The sequence below is a fragment of the Parasteatoda tepidariorum genome, chromosome 9, assembly GCF_982258835.1.
Source record: "Parasteatoda tepidariorum strain Cologne lab strain chromosome 9, Ptep-v5.0, whole genome shotgun sequence".
NCBI lineage: Eukaryota > Metazoa > Arthropoda > Arachnida > Araneae > Theridiidae > Parasteatoda > Parasteatoda tepidariorum.
This window is the reverse complement of record NC_141763.1, coordinates 43,659,317-43,679,181: the sequence shown is the minus strand read 5'-3', so window position 1 is coordinate 43,679,181 and position 19,865 is coordinate 43,659,317. Positions and strand designations below refer to the sequence as shown.

Below are 19,865 nucleotides of genomic sequence, written 5' to 3'. Positions count from 1 at the left end.
CGGCGAACGATACGCAGTACAGGTGACAAGCGTGAGCAGAAAAGTTGAAAGCTTAGAAGCAGAAGAAATCGAACAAACCATGTGTAAGAAAAATATATCTTTTGTAAAAGTTTAGCAAAAAAATTATTAAGTATTTTATATTTCGTGCTCATGTATATGTGAAACAATTCTTTAAATTAAGGAAGAAAAAAAGCATGAATAAAATCAAAAAATATCAAAGAAAATTTCTAAAACCACATCGATGTATAATAAAGCAACACTGATAAATTATCTATATATGTTTTTTAATGTTTGTTCATTTGAAAGTTTTAAAAAAATTTTATTTGCAAAAATTGAAAAAAGTACATACATGCATTTGATGATTAGCCTTCTAGATAGCTATGGCAGTGCTAATATATTTTTTCTTTTTTAAAAAAAATTACGACTGTACTACTTTGTGGTCAAATTAAATTTCATAATACAATACTTGTAAATCACAAATGGTAAATTTTTGATTAAAACCTATACGCGCTACGGTATCACATTGGTACACCTTCTTACAGTACTATGTAAAAAAAATACCTGATAAAGTTACTAAAAAAAAGTACTGACACATCCGTAAAATCCCTTTTTACCGTAAAATTTTTATACCGAAATTTTTACATTAATATTTATTAATTTATAGTGATTCATTAATATAACTGTAAAATTTACGGAATATCAAGTTTTTTATACCGTAAAATTTCACGGCAAAAAATTTCAGCAAATTGAGTACTAGTACTTTTTACGGTAAAAAAGATTTGCTCTTTCAGTGACAGTATTTTTTCCGTAATTTGATCTGAAATTTTTTACAGTGTAGAATAAATGCTAGATATGGAGAAAAAAAAAGAATTTTACTATCCCTGACATTTATCTTACTGATGTAAAAACGTAATACCGAAACGCGTATAAGTTTTAATAAAAATTTTACCCTTTGTGGTTTTTAATATTGCATTTAATAAAACTAATACTTTTCACAAAAGAATTATAATAAAAACCTAACAGATAATATTAACTTAGAAAACGTATTCATTGATGAAATATCAGTTTTTAGTTCAAAGTGAAACGTGGTAGCATTTTCCTTCCTTGCCGGAAATGTTATGTTTCCTCTTTACCTAACTCTTGTCGAAAAAGTAAACTGCGCTTCCACCAGTAGAATAAAAACTTACAAAAAATAAAAATAACTTAGTTTTATTGTTCAGATGGGTTTCATATGGGTTAAGGCGGGCTTCAGATCTTCTAATAGATGGCCTTTCTCTCACTGGCTTCTAGATCCAAGACCCTTAACAAAAGTGAAAGAAGTATTGGATTCTTACAATATAACATTTGAGTGGAAAGTGCCTCATGGACACCGAGATTATTACATCATTGTTTACAATCCAATCGATGATCCACGAGACCAGAAGTCTTTACAGGCAAGATTGGTTTATTGCATTATTATTGTGATTATTATTATTATTTTAATTGTGATTGCAATAAAGAACATTTCTTCAATTTTTTTAAAAAAGAACTGACATCGTAAGTTTCTTAAAAGATTGTTGATTGCTGAAAGATCGGTATTGTTGATTGATTATTGAAAGATCGATATTGTTGCTTAATTGTTTAAAGACCGATATTGTTTTGTTATTATTGTTATTACAATAAAGCACAATTTTTCAACATTTTTCAAGGAACTGAAGCTGTCAGTTCCTTGAAAGATTATTTATCACCGTAAGATCGAGATTATTAAAGGATCGATATTGTTGCGTGATTGTTAAAAGATCAGTATTATTGCTTAAATGTTGAAAGATCAATATTGATGATTGATTATTGAAAATCGAGATTGTTTTACCACTATTTTTATTGATTAAAGCACATTTTTTCGACATCTTTCAAGAAATGACGTAAGACAATATCTAAATGAAGAGATGTATATTAAAAAATATTTCAAATTTGAAACTACTGATTTAAACGTATGAAAAATTAATAACTTTAAAGTTCTTAAGATGGTCATACGGTAGTTTAGTACCGCATAAAATTTATATTGAAAGCAATAGTAGTTTAAAATATGCTTATTTGAAAAATTGTTACATGTATAAAGGAAGAACTTCATTATAATTGATATGAAGAAATTGAGGTTATATTGAAGTAACATATCAGTAACTTATAAACATCTCTTTTGTGTATTACTATTACTTACAAGTATCCTTATAATTTTAGATTAATGTTTTAATTTATTTTCTATGTGAATAATTGAAAAAATAATTATTTCAAATTAAATACTACTAATGAAAATGTTTAAAAATTTATATTTTCAAGGTTTTTAAAATGTAAGTAATGTTATTTATTATTGCTAAGAATTCATACGGAAAAAAATTGTATTAAATAGACTTATAATCGAAATTTTGTGTAATGCATAGAAAAAAACAACTTCACTGGAATGGTATACGGATAAACTGACACTATATTGAAATAATAACATAAAAATGAGTCATACAATTTCACTGTATTATTATTTATTTTTATACTTATTTATTATTATTATTAATATTTATTATTATTATTTATTATTATTAGTATTAATTAATATTATTAATATTTATGATTATTATTTATTATTATTAGTATTAATTTTTATTATTTTTAATTATTATTTTAATTACTATTATTAATATGACTATTTATTCTTATTAATTTTTATGATCATCATATATCATTGTAATTATTTATGTTAATGTTCATGATTATTATTTGCTGCTATTATCTACAATTAGCATTTATTAATATCATTAAACAGCTAATTATTTCTAACGTGGTCGCTTTAAAAAAATCTTAACAATCACTTTCTGAAGTTTTGATAAAACCTAATGAAAAACTATAAGTTTAAACTTCGTTTAGAGATATTTAAATATTTCAATAAATGATTCGAAATGATTTAAGATTGCTTTTTCTGTAATTACAACAAGTGATGCAAAATATAAATTTGTATACACGGAGTGTCCATTCAACGTAGTTCTGGTCTTGAATTAAAAATAAACTAAATTCACCCTAAAAAAATTATTTTGAAACATCGAAACGATGAACCTTAAAAAAATTGCTCACTGTATTTTCAAATTAACTTTTATTCTTATAAATAAAAAAAAACGTGGTTTTAAACCATCGTATGGTTTTCTTAATTATTGATTGATATTTTAGCAGAAAACTACTTAATAAGTGAACCAACGGATAAAAAGAATGTAAAATATTTTAATAAATTGATTATTTTATGTATGTGTGATTGATATAAATTCGAGTATTGCTCAAAGCAGTTATCCAACGTGTTTTTTGTCTGTAGGTTCTAGCAAATGGAATAAAACCTAAGGAAAAGATGAATGTTACTATTGACGACTTAAAACCTGGAGAACTGTACTCATTTCGATTTTATGCAATCAGCCATAATTTAAGAAGTGAAGGTGTCACCGTCCAAACTAGAACAAGTAAGTCAAGGGTATTTTTTTGGTTAAGAGAGTATCAGTTAACCGTGATTTATTTAAAAGGTAGGTAGGTACTTTATTTACATCGCACTAGAGCTGCACTACGAGCTATTGGCGACGGTCTGGGAAACATCTCTGAGAATGATCCGAAGACATGCCATCACAATCCTCTGCAAAGGGGATGGCTTCCCTGCTTTGGTACCCCGACGACCTGCGGGAGAAGTAGAGCACTTTACGGTAGAACAATTTAACGAGGACAAATACCGCGCACCTTCGGCCTCTACGCAGGCAGATCAAAATGATCACCCAGCCTCTTACTGGACGCAGCCAGTGATCCTTGAGTTCGGTGTTCTATTGGGAACCGTGTCTCTTTACGACAAGTCCACTGCGAGACGTAATGTATTTAAATTCTCCTCTGTTTCTAAATCACGCACCAATTTCTCATTTTTATCTATTTCGCGTATATAATTAGTTTTTGAATCTTATATAATATTCGCATCATTTATCTTTAATTAAATCTAATTCATGTGTTCAATTTCTATTAATATGAATGACAATGGAGCCGCATCTAATTTCCCATTTATTTTTAATTCATGAGTTTAATTTTTATTTATTCATTCGGATAATGATTGAACACAAATAGTTGCATCTGTCCCATGCATCTAATTTCACCTTCATAATATTTAGTTGATATCTCATCATTTATTTCTATTTGTATCTAGTTAACGAAAATAGAACATCAATAGCAGCTTCTAATTTCTTATTTATTTTTTATTCATGTGTTTAATTTTTATTCATTCATTCATTCGAATAACGATTGAACTCAAATAGTTGTATCTTATCCATGCAAATTTCTGATTTATGCTCTTTTTATTCCTTCATTAGAATGACGATTGAACATAAATAGTTTTATCTAATTTTTCATTTATTTCTAATTTATCTTTTTAATTGTTATGCATTCATTCGATTAACGACTGAACACAAATAGTTATATCTAATTTCTTATTTATTTCTAATTCATGTGGTTAATTTTTATTCCTTTTTTGAATAACACAATTCCTTTTTCGGATTCAACACAAGTAGTTGTATCTAATTTCTCTTTTATTTCTAATTCATGAGTTTAATTTTTATTTATTCATTCATTCGAATGACAATTTAACACAAATAGTTGTATCTAATTCATGCATCTAATTTCCCAATTTCATCTCGTTTTGTTTAATACATTACTTCTAATTCCGCAACAATCACCCTGGGTTTCATTTAAATCACCACTCTTTCTTTTTTTCAGAGCCTGTTATTGATTCAGTGATCAACATTGTTACTCGAGAACAGGAGACAAAAACACTAGGCATCAAATACACACCGACTCTTCGTCGAAGTGTCGTGTTTGACCGGTACAGATTTCAACTGAGCGATCCATCAGTACCTGCCCAAGAGAAACTCTTCAATGATACCAACACGTTGGTACTTTTCGACGATCTGGTTCCCGGCAGACTCTATGATATTTCAATATGGACCGTTAGTGACGGTGTGAATAGTGTGCCGATTCACCGACAGAAGAGATTGTGTACGAATATTTCATGTTTTTAATATAGAAACCCAGCCAGATATTCAATCTTTTTTAATTGTGTATAAAAACTATTAAGCTATCTGTATATTAACCTTTTTCTTACGGCTGTTATAACAGGTGCGGGGAGAGTAGAATTCGACCATGTCAACCTTCATCTATGAAAAGGTACCCCAACATAAAATCGAATTAACGTGTCTTACATAGTAGAGAATTGGAATCGTATTTCTGTGGAGATGGATACACTACAATACTCACTAACCGGAATTCTGTGAATGAGATTCCACTAGTTGATACATTGCTGTTTGGTGAGAAGCTGTATTAAGATCTCCGTACTTTTTGAGAGCTGTATTAAGTGGTTGTGGTCCATCTCGTGTTGCCTTTAGCAGTCGTTGCACGTGATCGAGACTGAGAAGCAACAGCGTGAGGAGGACAATGTTGCAGTCACAAGTAGCAAATCAACTGTTCAATGTGGGCCATCCATCGAAGTGAGAGTTGCAGTTAAGATTGGCGTGTTTATTTCGAAGTGGGAGATTCTGTCAAAGTAGGCATGTTCCCATTACACCCGAAGATCATCAATGTGGAGAGAGTAGAATTCGACCATGTCAACTTACATGTATTACAATATTTGTTTGCCATTTATCATATTATTGTGTACTTTATAACCATGGTAAAGACACTTAAAGGTCGGAGTAATTTGTTTACTAAGATAGCCACTTTGTTTAAGATTACCAAAAATGGTATTTATGGTAATCGGTAATTTTTTCCTTTCCAACTCGTATCCACCAGGAAGATCATACCTGAAAAAAAATTAATGAGTCAGGGTGGGATGTTTTCTTTCATTCAGCAAATTGTTCTGATTTTATGTAAACGGATTTCCATGTATTCTAATTGCTACAATATTTTTCAAGCGTCTAAAAATTTTAAAATTTTGTTGGTGTCCAAAATGCTATCTCCAGATATTTTGCTCAAAATTCGAATGATTTTAATCGATTGAGATTTGAAAATCCGCACCCTAGATGGAAAATGGCTGCTGATAACGAGATTGATTGAAAATCAAAATTTGTAAAAAAGTTATCTGTTTTAATTTAAAGTAAGAAAATGGCATTACTTTTCTGCCACCTCCAATAACTGCAAAAACAAGATAACGCCATTTATAATTATTTGTTGCTATTTTTAAATTCGAAGAGTCCCATTGAACTGCTCAGCCAAATACTTATTACACTTATTACTTCAACTTGAAAAAGGTAAAACTAACTGACTAGATTTTCGTATACCCGATATATAAATTGCAAATTGTTTATACAATCATACATATAGTAATTATAAATTATATAATATTAAATTAAAAGCTTTCTTGACTTCACTTACTTTAGTATATTTTTCCAGTTCCTGAACCCATCACTGAGATTCGAGCAGAATCAGTAACTGACACCGACATCACTCTCAGTTGGAACAGACCTCCAGGTGAAATGGATGGTTATGAGATCCAGTACCAAGATCCCGTTGGACATTTAATCATGAATGTCAGTTTCTCAGAAAGTAACACATTTCGCGATTTGAAACCCTACCACAACTATACGTTTTTGGTATCAGTTATAAGTGGATACGACACTGCAACCGTACGCCGAAGTAGACTCTTGTCTAAGACAGTACAGACACTTGAATCAGGTTAGTATTGATGTCTTTGAGATTGAAATCTACCAAAAATAGAGAGTGTGGACCTGAATATGCATTTTGTTTCTGAACGGAAAATTTAATCTTTTTGATCAATGTTGAGACAACGTCCAGAGTTGGAGAAGGGTGCTTAAATTCAGAGCTTGAATTTTGTAGGAAAAATTTGGAATTTTTTTTTTATAACCAGTGTTGTGATAAGGTTAAGCTTTGGAGGAGAGCTATTCAGAACTGAGATTTACATGGAAAAATTTAGAAACTTAAATTTTTTTGACCAATGTTATGATTAGATCCAGTGTTATAGAAAGTCGATTTGAAGCTTGAATTAACTTGGAAAAATATGGAAAATTTAATTTTTTTGATCAATGTTGAGACAACGTCCAGAGTTGGAGAAGGGTGCTTAAATTCAGAGCTTAAATTTCGTAGGAAAAATTTGGAATTTTTTTTTTAACCAGTGTTGTGATAAGGTTAAGCTTTGGAGGAGAGTTCTTTAGAACTGGGATTTACATGGAAAAATTTGGAAACTTAAATTTTTTTGACCAATGTTATGATTAGATCCAGTGTTATAGAAAGTCGATTTGAAGCTTGAATTAACTTGGAAAAATATGGAAAATTTAATTTTTTTGATCAATGTTGAGACAACGTCCAGAGTTGGAGAAGGGTGCTTAAATTCAGAGCTTAAATTTCGTAGGAAAAATTTGGAATTTTTTTTTTAACCAGTGTTGTGATAAGGTTAAGCTTTGGAGGAGAGTTATTTAGAACTGGGATTTACATGGAAAAATTTGGAAACTTAAATTTTTTTGACCAATGTTATGATTAGATCCAGTGTTATAGAAAGTCGATTTGAAGCTTGAATTAACTTGGAAAAATATGGAAAATTTAATTTTTTTGATCAATGTTGAGACAACGTCCAGAGTTGGAGAAGGGTGCTTAAATTCAGAGCTTAAATTTCGTAGGAAAAATTTGGAATTTTTTTTTTAACCAGTGTTGTGATAAGGTTAAGCTTTGGAGGAGAGTTATTTAGAACTGGGATTTACATGGAAAAATTTGGAAACTTAAATTTTTTTGACCAATGTTATGATTAGATCCAGTGTTATAGAAAGTCGATTTGAAGCTTGAATTAACTTGGAAAAATATGGAAAATTTAATTTTTTTGATCAATGTTGAGACAACGTCCAGAGTTGGAGAAGGGTGCTTAAATTCAGAGCTTAAATTTCGTAGGAAAAATTTGGAATTTTTTTTTTAACCAGTGTTGTGATAAGGTTAAGCTTTGGAGGAGAGCTATTTAGAACTGGGATTTACATGGAAAAATTTGGAAACTTAAATTTTTTTGACCAATGTTATGATTAGATCCAGTGTTATAGAAAGTCGATTTGAAGCTTGAATTAACTTGGAAAAATATGGAAAATTTAATTTTTTTGATCAATGTTGAGACAACGTCCAGAGTTGGAGAAGGGTGCTTAAATTCAGAGCTTAAATTTCGTAGGAAAAATTTGGAATTTTTTTTTTAACCAGCGTTGTGATAAGGTTAAGCTTTGGAGGAGAGCTATTCAGAACTGGGATTTACATGGAAAAATTTGGAAACTTAAATTTTTTTGACCAATGTTATGATTAGATCCAGTGTTATAGAAAGTCGATTTGAAGCTTGAATTAACTTGGAAAAATATGGAAAATTTTATTTTTTTGATCAATGTTGAGACAACGTCCAGAGTTGGAGAAGGGTGCTTAAATTCAGAGCTTGAATTTTGTAGGAAAAATTTGGAAATTTTTTTTTATAACCAGTGTTGTGATAAGGTTAAGCTTTGGAGGAGAGCTATTCAGAACTGAGATTTACATGGAAAAATTTGGAAACTTAAATTTTTTTGACCAATGTTATGATTAGATCCAGTGTTATAGAAAGTCGATTTGATGCTTGAATTAACTTGGAAAAATATGGAAAATTTTATTTTTTTGTTCAATGTTGAGACAACGTCCAGAGTTGGAGAAGGGTACTTAAATTCAGAGCTTAAATTTCGTAGGAAAAATTTGGAATTTTTTTTTTAACCAGTGTTGTGATAAGGTTAAGCTTTGGAGGAGAGCTATTCAGAACTGGGATTTACATGGAAAAATTTGGAAACTTAAATTTTTTTGACCAATGTTATGATTAGATCCAGTGTTATAGAAAGTCGATTTGAAGCTTGAATTAACTTGGAAAAATATGGAAAATTTAATTTTTTTGATCAATGTTGAGACAGCGTCCAGAGTTGGAGAAGGGTACTTAAATTTAGAGCTTAAATTTTGTAGGAAAAATTTGGAATTTTTTTTTTTAACCAGTGTTGTGATAAGGTTAAGCTTTGGAGGAGAGTTATTCAGAACTGGGATTTACATGGAAAAATTTGGAAACTTAAATTTTTTTGACCAATGTTATGATTAGATCCAGTGTTATAGAAAGTCGATTTGAAGCTTGAATTAACTTGGAAAAATATGGAAAATTTTATTTTTTTGTTCAATGTTGAGACAACGTCCAGAGTTGGAGAAGGGTACTTAAATTCAGAGCTTAAATTTCGTAGGAAAAATTTGGAATTTTTTTTTTAACCAGTGTTGTGATAAGGTTAAGCTTTGGAGGAGAGCTATTCAGAACTGGGATTTACATGGAAAAATTTGGAAACTTAAAATTTTTTTGACCAATGTTATGATTAGATCCAGTGTTATAGAAAGTCGATTTGAAGCTGGAATTAACTTGGAAAAATATGGAAAATTTAATTTTTAACCAATGTTGTGATAAGGCTGTGTTGGAGAAGGAAATTCGACCGATTTCGCTTAAATTTTGTATTTTGCTTTGAAAAATCGAATTTTTTAAAATGATGTAAAATTTTGAATCCTTTCCTACACATATTTTTTTCGACTAATATGAAATAAAATAATAAAAAATTATGAATATTTACTAAAAGTTATTTTAGTAAATATTTATCATTGGAGTTATCTTTGGGTGTACGAATATTATAATTGAGTGCAAAAATTTTTCAATTAGCTTAAAATTTTCTCGAGGTTTGGCGAAATACGTAAAAAGTAAAATTAACATTAAGGGGCCAAATTTTGAACCGCTCTTCGGACCAAACTATTGGGACCATATTTCCCAGATATTGGCAACCCCTATAGTTAGAAGGTCAGAAATGCGAATTCTTTGGAAAAAAAAGTATGTTTATTTAGAGAAAGTACGCTTTTGGTTCTGATTTCGTAACTGAAAGTATCGTCTGCTCTAATCAATTTGCATATTTGAAGTCACCCTTTCAAACTATTAAGATTGAGTCCTCGAACGAGAAGATCCGATTATATTAGATCAAAAGTTTTTTTAGGTAGTCCATTTTTTGTTAGCCCACTGAACGTTATAGTTAATTATAGTGTCATAATACATAGGCGTACTGCATTAAAATATTTTAAAACAAAGATTTTATGCTCTAGTTTTATCTAAACTTTTTTTTCTATACTCTTCTCTACCTTATTGTTTTTGAAATATGAGATACTTGCCTTTTGTATTTTGATCGTAAACACGTAATTTCATCAGGAAAAAAATAAACAAAACAACCAAACAAGTCCAGTTACAAACAAGAACTCAAGGTCTTTTCTTTCTAAACTTAGATAAGTTCTGGACTGTACAAACAATGACGATTTTTTTATTGCTATAAATGATGACCCGAGTTCTTAGAAATAAAATTGAAAAAAGAAGGGTTTCAGAGAATTATCTTTCTCATACAACTCCTTTTTTGTTTATTTATTTCTGTTAACATTAAAACTAACATTACAAAGCATATTCACTCACTAATATTAAACATACTAAACATTAAGCATTAGAAAACATATTCATTCAAGAACTCTTTTGAGCTAACAGTTTAATTATTTTTTGAATTACATTATGTAATGAATCTTTTAAAATATGATTATAAACATTTTAATTATACTCTGAGGAAAAGAAGTATGGTAAAAACTACTAGAATATGGTAAAATTTACAGTGTTTCAGGCTTTATGGGAACGCCAGAAAGCTCAGTGATTTTTTAAGAAGCACTTTAATAATAATTTCGGTAAAATTAACAATAAAATATTATTTTATCATCATCATCATAGTTGGCCAGACAGCCCAATATGAGCCAATGCCTTTCAATTTGCCTTTGATCTCCAGTTCTTTTCATTAATTGCGAGAAAATCAGACTCCACTGAGTCAGCCCATCTCTTCTTCGCCTTCTTGTTCCAGTGGGTCAAAAAAGCAGAATCTTTTTTTTTTTTTTTTTTGTATTGTCATCACTCATTCGAATCACGTGGGCCATCCAATTCATTCTATTCATTTTTATGTATTTAATAATATTTAAGTAAAATAATAAATAATAATATTTAGATATAATTTTATTTAAATAAAACATTATTTCATAATGTGTGATAAAATTTGGTAACTTTTTAATGATATCTTAGAGCGCAGCATAAAAGCCATTTATTCGATTAAATTTACTTTTTAGTTTTGTATTTTTCACTAGTCGTGTGTACAAACTAAACTTAACATCTGCTTTTAAAAAAACCTTAACTATAAATTTCAAGACTTACCATTGTAAGGTTGTCAAATTATATAACTCTTAACAATTATTATTATTGAACGTGCATAGGTATAATTAAAACCTACTTTGTTTGTTGATTTGAATGTTTTTAACTTTTCAATTCTTCCTAACTTATAACTCTATTCAAATTTTTGATTGTCACGAGGGAAAAAAATTCATTCAGAAATTTGTAAACATATACGCTTATGCTTTCATGCTTATGACAGCTCACACGCTTGATATTTCAATTCTTCGTTGCCAACGTGAAAAAGAAATTAATACTTCCTTTGTCGCCGTGAAAGAGAAATATATATAAAGTTTACTAATGTTTTTAAACATGTTTAATATCATATCGTCATAAGTTCATTTGTTCTTAACTAAAAGTTATAGTGCTGCTTCTTTCATTACAGTCAATTTTTGTGTTTAATACCACATTTTTTGTTTTAATATTCTTTAGTAGGAACAAAAAGAATTAATAACTTTCATTAATCAATGTTTAAACAAATTAAGAGTATTTATTTCTATCACTAAAATCAATAGATGGGTATAATGCAAACAAACCTTGAGAAATCCTGAGTAGCAAAAATTTCAAGTTTGTTAATAGTTAAACTGTTAGGTAATCATTTATTATTTTATTATTTATTATTTCATTTATTATTTATTTGTTATTTATGAATTATTTATTTGTTATTTATTTATTATTTAACTATTTGTTATTTATTTATTACTTTATTATTTATTATTTCATTTATTATTTATTTGTTATTTATGAATTATTTATTTGTTATTTATTTATTATTTAACTATTTGTTATTTATTTATTACTTTATTATTTATTTATTATTTTATTGTTAAACTTTTAAGTAATTATTATTTCCTAATCTTTTTAACAACATTGTTTTCTTTTATATTTAAAATCCTTTTACAATAGCTATTATGACGAATGATTTTTAATATCAGACATGAAAATTGAAATGAGACAGCAATGAATCTGTGAAATTAGAAATTGACGTATTAAGGAAATGGTGAATCAGTGAATTCTGACGAGCCAAATTTGAAATTGGCAAATTAGTTTATAACTACATTTAAACATATTTGTATTTAAATTACAATACATTAAGACATATTATCAACCCCTTTTCTGTTGGCGTCGTATCTCACACATTCGGAGTTTTTGTGCCAGTATGGTCGGCATTATATGCCATGCGACGATGAAAAAAATGGCACCATTGAAATTGAATTTGTCGTTACTTGCACGTCTCTTTAAATTCCGCGATTATTTTCATATTTCGGAATATTGATAAGAGATGGCGCAACTAGTCTTCTTCACATTTCTCGCAGTTAGATTTCCCTCCTTGAATTGAAATCAAAATCATTTTGTACTTTCTGTAATTTCGCTTTCATTGGTGTTACCGTTGCATGTCAAAATAGTTGTGATTTTTACTCTCTGATATCCAAGGATTTTATAAAGCTGTTTTAACGGTAAGGATGAAAAATTATTTGCCAAAATATTTTTTACCTAATTTTAGTAATGATTTTATGCACACATCTATCTTAAGCACCTTAAAGTAATAGAATCAATAAATATGTTATCACAGTGTATTTTTTTAAGATAAAACTTGGGTGCATTACAGGGAAAACAGGAGGTCAGTGGACTGGACATCACATATTTCACCACCAAAAGGTCAACCAACCAAAAAACTGTTTGCTGACAAAAATATTTCGCATTTTCGAATTTAGAACAGAACATATATTAATTTTCAGTAATAAAAAAATAATATTTTTTTGGTCAGAAATTCGATATAAAATCCGACAGGGGTTAAGCATATACTTTCGAAGAGAAAAAATACAATCGACGGAATTCTTAATTTTGAAACAAAATGGAATAACTGAAATATCCGTCCAACGCAAGAAGATGATTGATCTCCAGATAATCCACTTCGACGTGGACATATCAATACGCTCAAAGATTGCATTGGTGCAAAAACTATTGACCATCATTTGGTTTCGGTTTTTAAATAACCCCATTGTAGCTAATTTCGCTCTTAATCGAATTCTTATGGGATATATTGTTGGTTAAATGAAAAGGTGATTATGGTGCCACAATCTTTTGACCTTCAGTTTCTAGATTAAATAGTAATTTTAATACTGATTTTCAAAAATAACAGGGAAATAATATTTTCAAAAATTTTGTCTCATCCTGAATTGAATAAAATTAGTTAGAGCTGCAAATTTTATTCATGAATAGTTTAATTACTTTCATTTATTGATTTATTATTTTGTTTTTTATCCTCAGTACCAGGACGAGTGCATTTTTTTAGAGCGGTTGAAGTGAAACCCAACGAAGTAGTTTTGCAATGGACTTTACCAACAACGGAACAAAATGGTGTGCTCACTGGATTCAAAGTTACGCACTTTGTTAAGGTTGGTATACTTCAAATACAAATTTTTTTAATCCCATAACATCGAAAAACTTCGTGAATAAGCTTTGAAGAACCACTTGAAATAAACCAAAGAAAATATTCGAATTTTAGAAATTTTTCTATACTTTTCTTGCCATAATTAAAAATTGTCCAAACAGAAAATGAGATTAAAAATATTTGTTTTTGTCATCAAACAAAAACAATTTTTTACAAAATATTTCTCATAACTGTTTTTTTTTTTGTTAACGTAGGATACTATAAGAGCATTCTACCACGCAGCTATTATCTACTTATTATAGGTTTTTACTTCAGAAAAATACTTTTCTTTTTAAAAGGAAAATATTTTGAAATATTTTGTTTTAAATAATGGCAAAAACACACCTAAAAGACAAAGTTCTCCGTATTGCAAATCATGAATCATTTAATTAACACACTATGTTTTGCTCATAGACTCCATAAAATAAAATTGAAATGAACCAAAGAAAATATTCGAATTTTTAGAATTTTTTTGTACTTTTTATGCACACAATTTTTTCTAAATTAAAAGGAGCATTAAAAATTGTCCAAACAGAAAATGCACTAAAAAACATTTGTTTTTGTCATCAATCAAAAACAATTTGTTACAAAATCATTTCCTATCACTTTTTTTTCTTTTGTTAACGTAGGATACTATAAAAGCATTCTACAACACAGCTATTATCTACTTATCATAAGTTTTTACTTCATAAAAATATTTTTCTTATAAAAAGGAAAATATTTTGAAATATTTTTTTTAAATAATTGGAAACACATACCTGAAAGACAAAGTTTTCAGTATTGCAAATCATAAATCATTTAATTAACACACCATGTCTTGCTCATAGACTCTATAAAAAAGTTTCCATTAGTTATCCTTGAAATTTTAATGTTTTTTTTTTCTTGAAAACTCTTTCAAATGTCCTTGAATTTTGTTTTTAATTTTATGTATGAACTGTACATGTGTATTGTGACTCATATTAAACTAAAAATATACCAAACTATTATTATCATAGGTTCAAAGTTGCAATTGCCTTAGTGTTATTTTTCAATTCTTTCATAAACTTCTTCTTTTTTTGCTATAGAAGAAATTTGTATAATTAGTTTTTCAAAAAATTATTTTTGTTTATAAAGTGTTTTCTACTTACAGGGTACTAGTAAACGTAGATACGAATATTTTGAGCCAACTGAAACCAGAGGATTAATTTCCGGTTTGATTCCAGGGATGGAATATGTCTTCGAAGTAAGTGTCGGTACACAGTAAAAAATTCCGAATTAAATAACGGTACTGGTACTCAGGGTGCCGTTACTATTTTTATCAAAAATCAATTTTTACCAGAACATGTTGAATAACAAAAAATCTAATATATCTTAATTTTTGTAGTAATAAATACCATGAAATCTCTAAACCTCTCTAATTAAATAAATATTACTTTAAAAACTCCGGTCTACCCACGTTACGGTAAAAATGGATTTTGCTGTGAAAAGGATTTTACGGATGAGGCATACAAAGTGCCGATACTTTCTAAGGGAATTTAATCCGAAATTCTTTTGCAGTGTAGTTGTGCGTCATAGTTTTTTCTTAAACTATCTAGAGCTTTTTTCTTAAACTTAATTTAGCTAGAAAGATAATAGTAGATTAAAATTATAACTCTATGATGGAAGTCTTATAAGTTTATACACAAGTTTACTAATTTAGCTGTTTATACCTGTGATAAGCTGGAGACATTATTAAACAGAAATTGCTTATGCAACTACTACTATACTACTTTGCAATACATACAAAATCATCGTGGAGGGCGAAAAGTTCAAAATTCATATTTTTATGCACGTGGCATTTTGTATTGTGAATTACATAAATTAAAAAAAAAATCACAAATAAATTTTGTTTTATCAGCTTTTTTGAAATTCAATTTTAGCATTCATAGCATTAGCAATAAAAAGAAAATTGTTCTGAAACCACTTTTCTCGAAATCTACTCTGTTAGAATTTTCATTCTAAAATTATGGTGAAATCACCGACAGCAGTCTGTCCATCCGATCAACAGTAAAATTTACGGTTAATAATAATGAATTCAATAATAAGGATTAATAATAAGTTTACGGTTAATAATAACGGTAAACAATAATTTTTTCCTTTACGGTTTTGAAACCGTTTACAACTAGTATGGGTATAAATCCATGAATACAGAACTAAACGATTTTTCAACCATTTACAACTAGTAGGGTTTCAAAACCATTAAAAAAAGCAATTTAGCTGTACGTAGGATATAGGTTTTTTATTGGGTAATGGCCGTTGGAGATTGCAGGACACTGGAAACTCTTCATGTGAAAGGAATGATTGTGCTGTCTGAGATTTGAACTCCAATTCCATTGGTCATGAGACCGACAGATTAGCCCGCTCGGTTATAATGCGTACTCATCTGCATTGTTTAACCGTATTAGATAAAAACAGCTAGCATGTGATTTTTTTCACAGTTAACAGTTTGATTACCATCTTAATTATGGTTATTTGACTGTTTTGCTTAAATACGGTTAAATAACAATTAGATAAATTGTAATTTAACCATTTTTTCCGAGAAATTTCTAACAGCGTATCGTGAAGCACTTACGATGTTTTTTCAATTGCACGGCAGTGTGCATCATAAATAATAGTTTATTATAAATTAGATGCAAAGTATTTGATTGTTTGTATTTTTAATGGCAATGAAATTACAGATCCAAGCTCATACAAAAGTGGGACCTGGCATAACAACAGTATCTGAGGAAGCTACGCCGATTTGGGGTAAGTAGAGGAATTAATCATAGTTTAGTAACTATCAATAAGAAGACTTAGAAAGAAAGAAAAATATTTATTCTTAATAAATCACATCTGAAAGCATACATCCAGAAAAAGAGGAAAGATTAAAAAAACACATGAAATCTCATATTTACTTAATTAATCTTACTCTTTTCATGATGCTAATTACATCGATTATCTGAATTTACTGTAGTGTTAGGAGAATTTTTCATTCTAAAAAATGTTTGTTGAAGTGGAATAAGCATAATTTTTAATAAATTTGTTTGTGTACTTATTAGTTATTTAGTTTAAAAAGTTATCCCGGTGTTTTAACAATCATTTATGCTACGCAATAAGTTCCTCTATTGCAATTCTTTTTTCAGAGAAAGTTTGCTTTTGTGCCTTATTTCGCAACTTAAAATATCGTTTGCATACATTACTTAACCCCTTAACGCACAGATTTTTTGAAGAAAACCAGCAACAACAACAAAAAAATTGATCCCGTTCTGGGTTAACTTTTCTTTCGGTAAACAATTTCGATATACTGTGCTTTTGTTCCATGAAAAAAGGGCTATATTTTATTCTTGAATAAATAAGTGTTATAGCTTACAATCCTATGTAAATGATAAATATCAATAAAAAGTTTTTTTTTTCTTAGCTTTCACATTGTTATTTTCAATTCTCGATTATATTCGAGTGTGAAAAATTGTAGCAGCATTAAATACAGCGTCGCTCGAATTATCTCAAGTGTGCACAATTTGGCCTGTTTAGCGCGCTCGAATTAACTCGAGCGCTCAAGTTAAGGGGTTAACCTATTTAAGATAAGACATTCGTACCATTAAGATTGTGACCTAGTACGTATATAAGTAATTATTTCATTCGAATATAAGTAATCTAAGGTGTTCACTTTTCTGGAACACTAAACTTACATTGAAGTTTCATTACGATTTTAATTTTCAATAAACATTTAAAAAAATCAAATATTAAATATTTTATGAAAACAAATATCTACTATATTTCTTTTAAAAAAAAGTCAAATGATAAATTTTAATTGCGTTAATTAGCATTTATTTCTTGTGACCCTTCCTTTCATAATTAATAAACCATTTAGGACAGTAATGTTTTCATAAACAACAGAAATACCAGGGGTCTTCATTAGTAACAATTTCAAAAATCATTTTGAAAAACAGAATTTTATGAAATATATTTCTCTCAACAAGGGAGACCGATTTCACTGGCGTCTGTTGTTAATTTTGCTCTCATATTTTTGCATTTTTATTGCTGAAAAAAGCGGTTATTTTAAAAGCATTGCTTTGAATTTGTTATCAGTTAAATTCGCCATCTATTAGCGAAATTCGTAACTAATTTTAAAAATTAGGGAGAATAGATTCTTTAGTTTCGTAAGCAATATGTATCAAACGATACACTTTATTTCCTATATTTGGTTGGTTTTTCAAATCATCTGTCATTTTCGGGTTGGATTTAAAACATCATATAGGAATCATACAGCACCAAAACGGAACTATTTTCAGAAATCTGATCTGTGCTTTTATAATTGTGTAGAACATTTTGTTTATTAATTACTAAATAGTTAATATTGTAAAGCCAGCATCTTTAGACATTAAAATGCTTGAAATAGATTTTTTTCATCAATTTACGTTTAACGTAAATAAATTTTGAGTATATGGTATTATGGCAATTTTAAATATTTTGTTTATTTGATAATTAATATAGGGTAATACACTTTGAAAATTTTTGAACATTAAGATGGTACGCAGGATTTCTTTTTTTTTTCTTTATCAAAGCGCGAAAATCATAAATAGATTTTGACTCAATGATATTATGACTATTTAAAATAATTTATTTATTTAATAATCAATAAATATTAATGAGTGACTAATTTTGAAAATTTTAAAACTTGAAAATGATTGCATGATATTTTCTATCAATTTGCATTATTGAACTATCTATTTTGCGATAATGATATGATGACTAGTTAAGTCATTTGTTTACTAAACAATTAATATATTATGATACGCTACTAAATTTTTTGGACATTAAGATCAATAGACATTATTTTATCAGTTTGCATCAATCAAAGTCAATGACATTATGGCAATTTAAAATATTTTGTTTATTAAATGATCAATAATTAATAAAGTATGGTCCGCTTCTAAAGTTCTTGGACACAAGTCTTGAATCACCATGACTAGATGTTGACAAAATTTACCACGCTGCTAGAAATTTTGGAGTACTATATAAATCATAAAATAAGTTTAAATTCGCTGCATCCTTAATGAATTTGTAAAAGCTATAAACTCCGTAAAATCACGGAAAGATATAGTTAAGTTGATCTAAATTAGCTACATCTTTGATGAAGTGCTAAGTTGAACTATATATTGCCGTAATTTAATTTAATAGATAAATAAAAATATGTTTTTAATTTGAATTATTTAGTTATTCATAAAGCTTCAAAGGTTACACTCTCAGAAAAATTGATTCAATTTTAAATTCTAGTTTCGGTACATTGAATCATGATACAGTGAAAATTTTCCTCAATCTTAATAAGGTGTTTAAAAGGACCGAGTTTTCATCTAGGTTGAGTCATTGTATCGTATAATAAAGTTCAAGAAGAATTATCTGCGCAAATGATTTTCGACAGAATTCAATTTTAGAGTCGAAATTTGGAGAATTAAAACAGCAATATTTGCTTATGAACTTAACACTGAGTTTTTTCTCTCTTTCGAAATTCCAATTTGTTAGAAAGTTATTGCAGTTTTATGTGCTTTTTCGTTATTTTTTTTTTTTTTTAATTTACGTTACACTTTGCTTTCCTACACAAAATACATCACACATGGAACTTGAAATTGCCAAGATATGCAGAAAAACTCTCAGGGGATACTATAAGATAAAGAAAGTTAAGATTTGATAATTAGTTAAAAAATTATCAACCGTTAAACTAGTAGAAAAAAATAGCATGTTTGATCGATCTGTAGCCCGCTAAAATTCAACTATGGTGTTAAAATTTGACACGCTGAAAGAACCCTTTTTATTTGTGATCTTTACTCTGATTTTGTTTTGAAATTCTAATTTGTTCAAAAGTAAATACAAGATTAAAATCTTTTTTGTGATTTTTTTTCTGCATTTTTGCTCTTAATATTGTTTATTTATCCATTGTCGTCAAAAATTTATTTTTCTCTCGCTAGATCTTTAATTTCTTTATTTTATCAGCTCATTCTTCAGCAGATGCCAATCAAGGTATCAAAACAGAGAGATTTCGTGTTGCCAGATATAAATATTAACATTTATCGAGACATTTTTATATAAGTATAAGTACTTAATAAAAAGAGCTTATAAAGAGGGTGGAGCCTCCCA

General features: G+C 28.7%; 1 protein-coding gene across 2 annotated transcripts in view; it reads left to right on the top strand.

Moving 5' to 3' along the window:
- The first annotated feature begins 1,177 nt into the window (after window positions 1-1,177).
- The window catches only part of LOC122272304 (tyrosine-protein phosphatase 10D), a 46,993-nt gene continuing 28,305 nt past the window's right edge, over window positions 1,178-19,865 (top strand). For both annotated transcript variants that reach the window (XR_015429195.1, XM_087151690.1), the window contains exons 1-7: window positions 1,178-1,433; window positions 3,332-3,473; window positions 4,759-5,037; window positions 6,427-6,708; window positions 13,571-13,698; window positions 14,863-14,955; window positions 16,430-16,496. Coding sequence is in view for 1 of the 2 variants with exons in the window: in XM_087151690.1 (XP_087007816.1) it covers window positions 1,221-1,433; window positions 3,332-3,473; window positions 4,759-5,037; window positions 6,427-6,708; window positions 13,571-13,698; window positions 14,863-14,955; window positions 16,430-16,496 (1,204 nt within the window). In the remaining variant the exon portion in view is untranslated. The remainder of the gene's footprint in view (window positions 1,434-3,331; window positions 3,474-4,758; window positions 5,038-6,426; window positions 6,709-13,570; window positions 13,699-14,862; window positions 14,956-16,429; window positions 16,497-19,865) is intronic.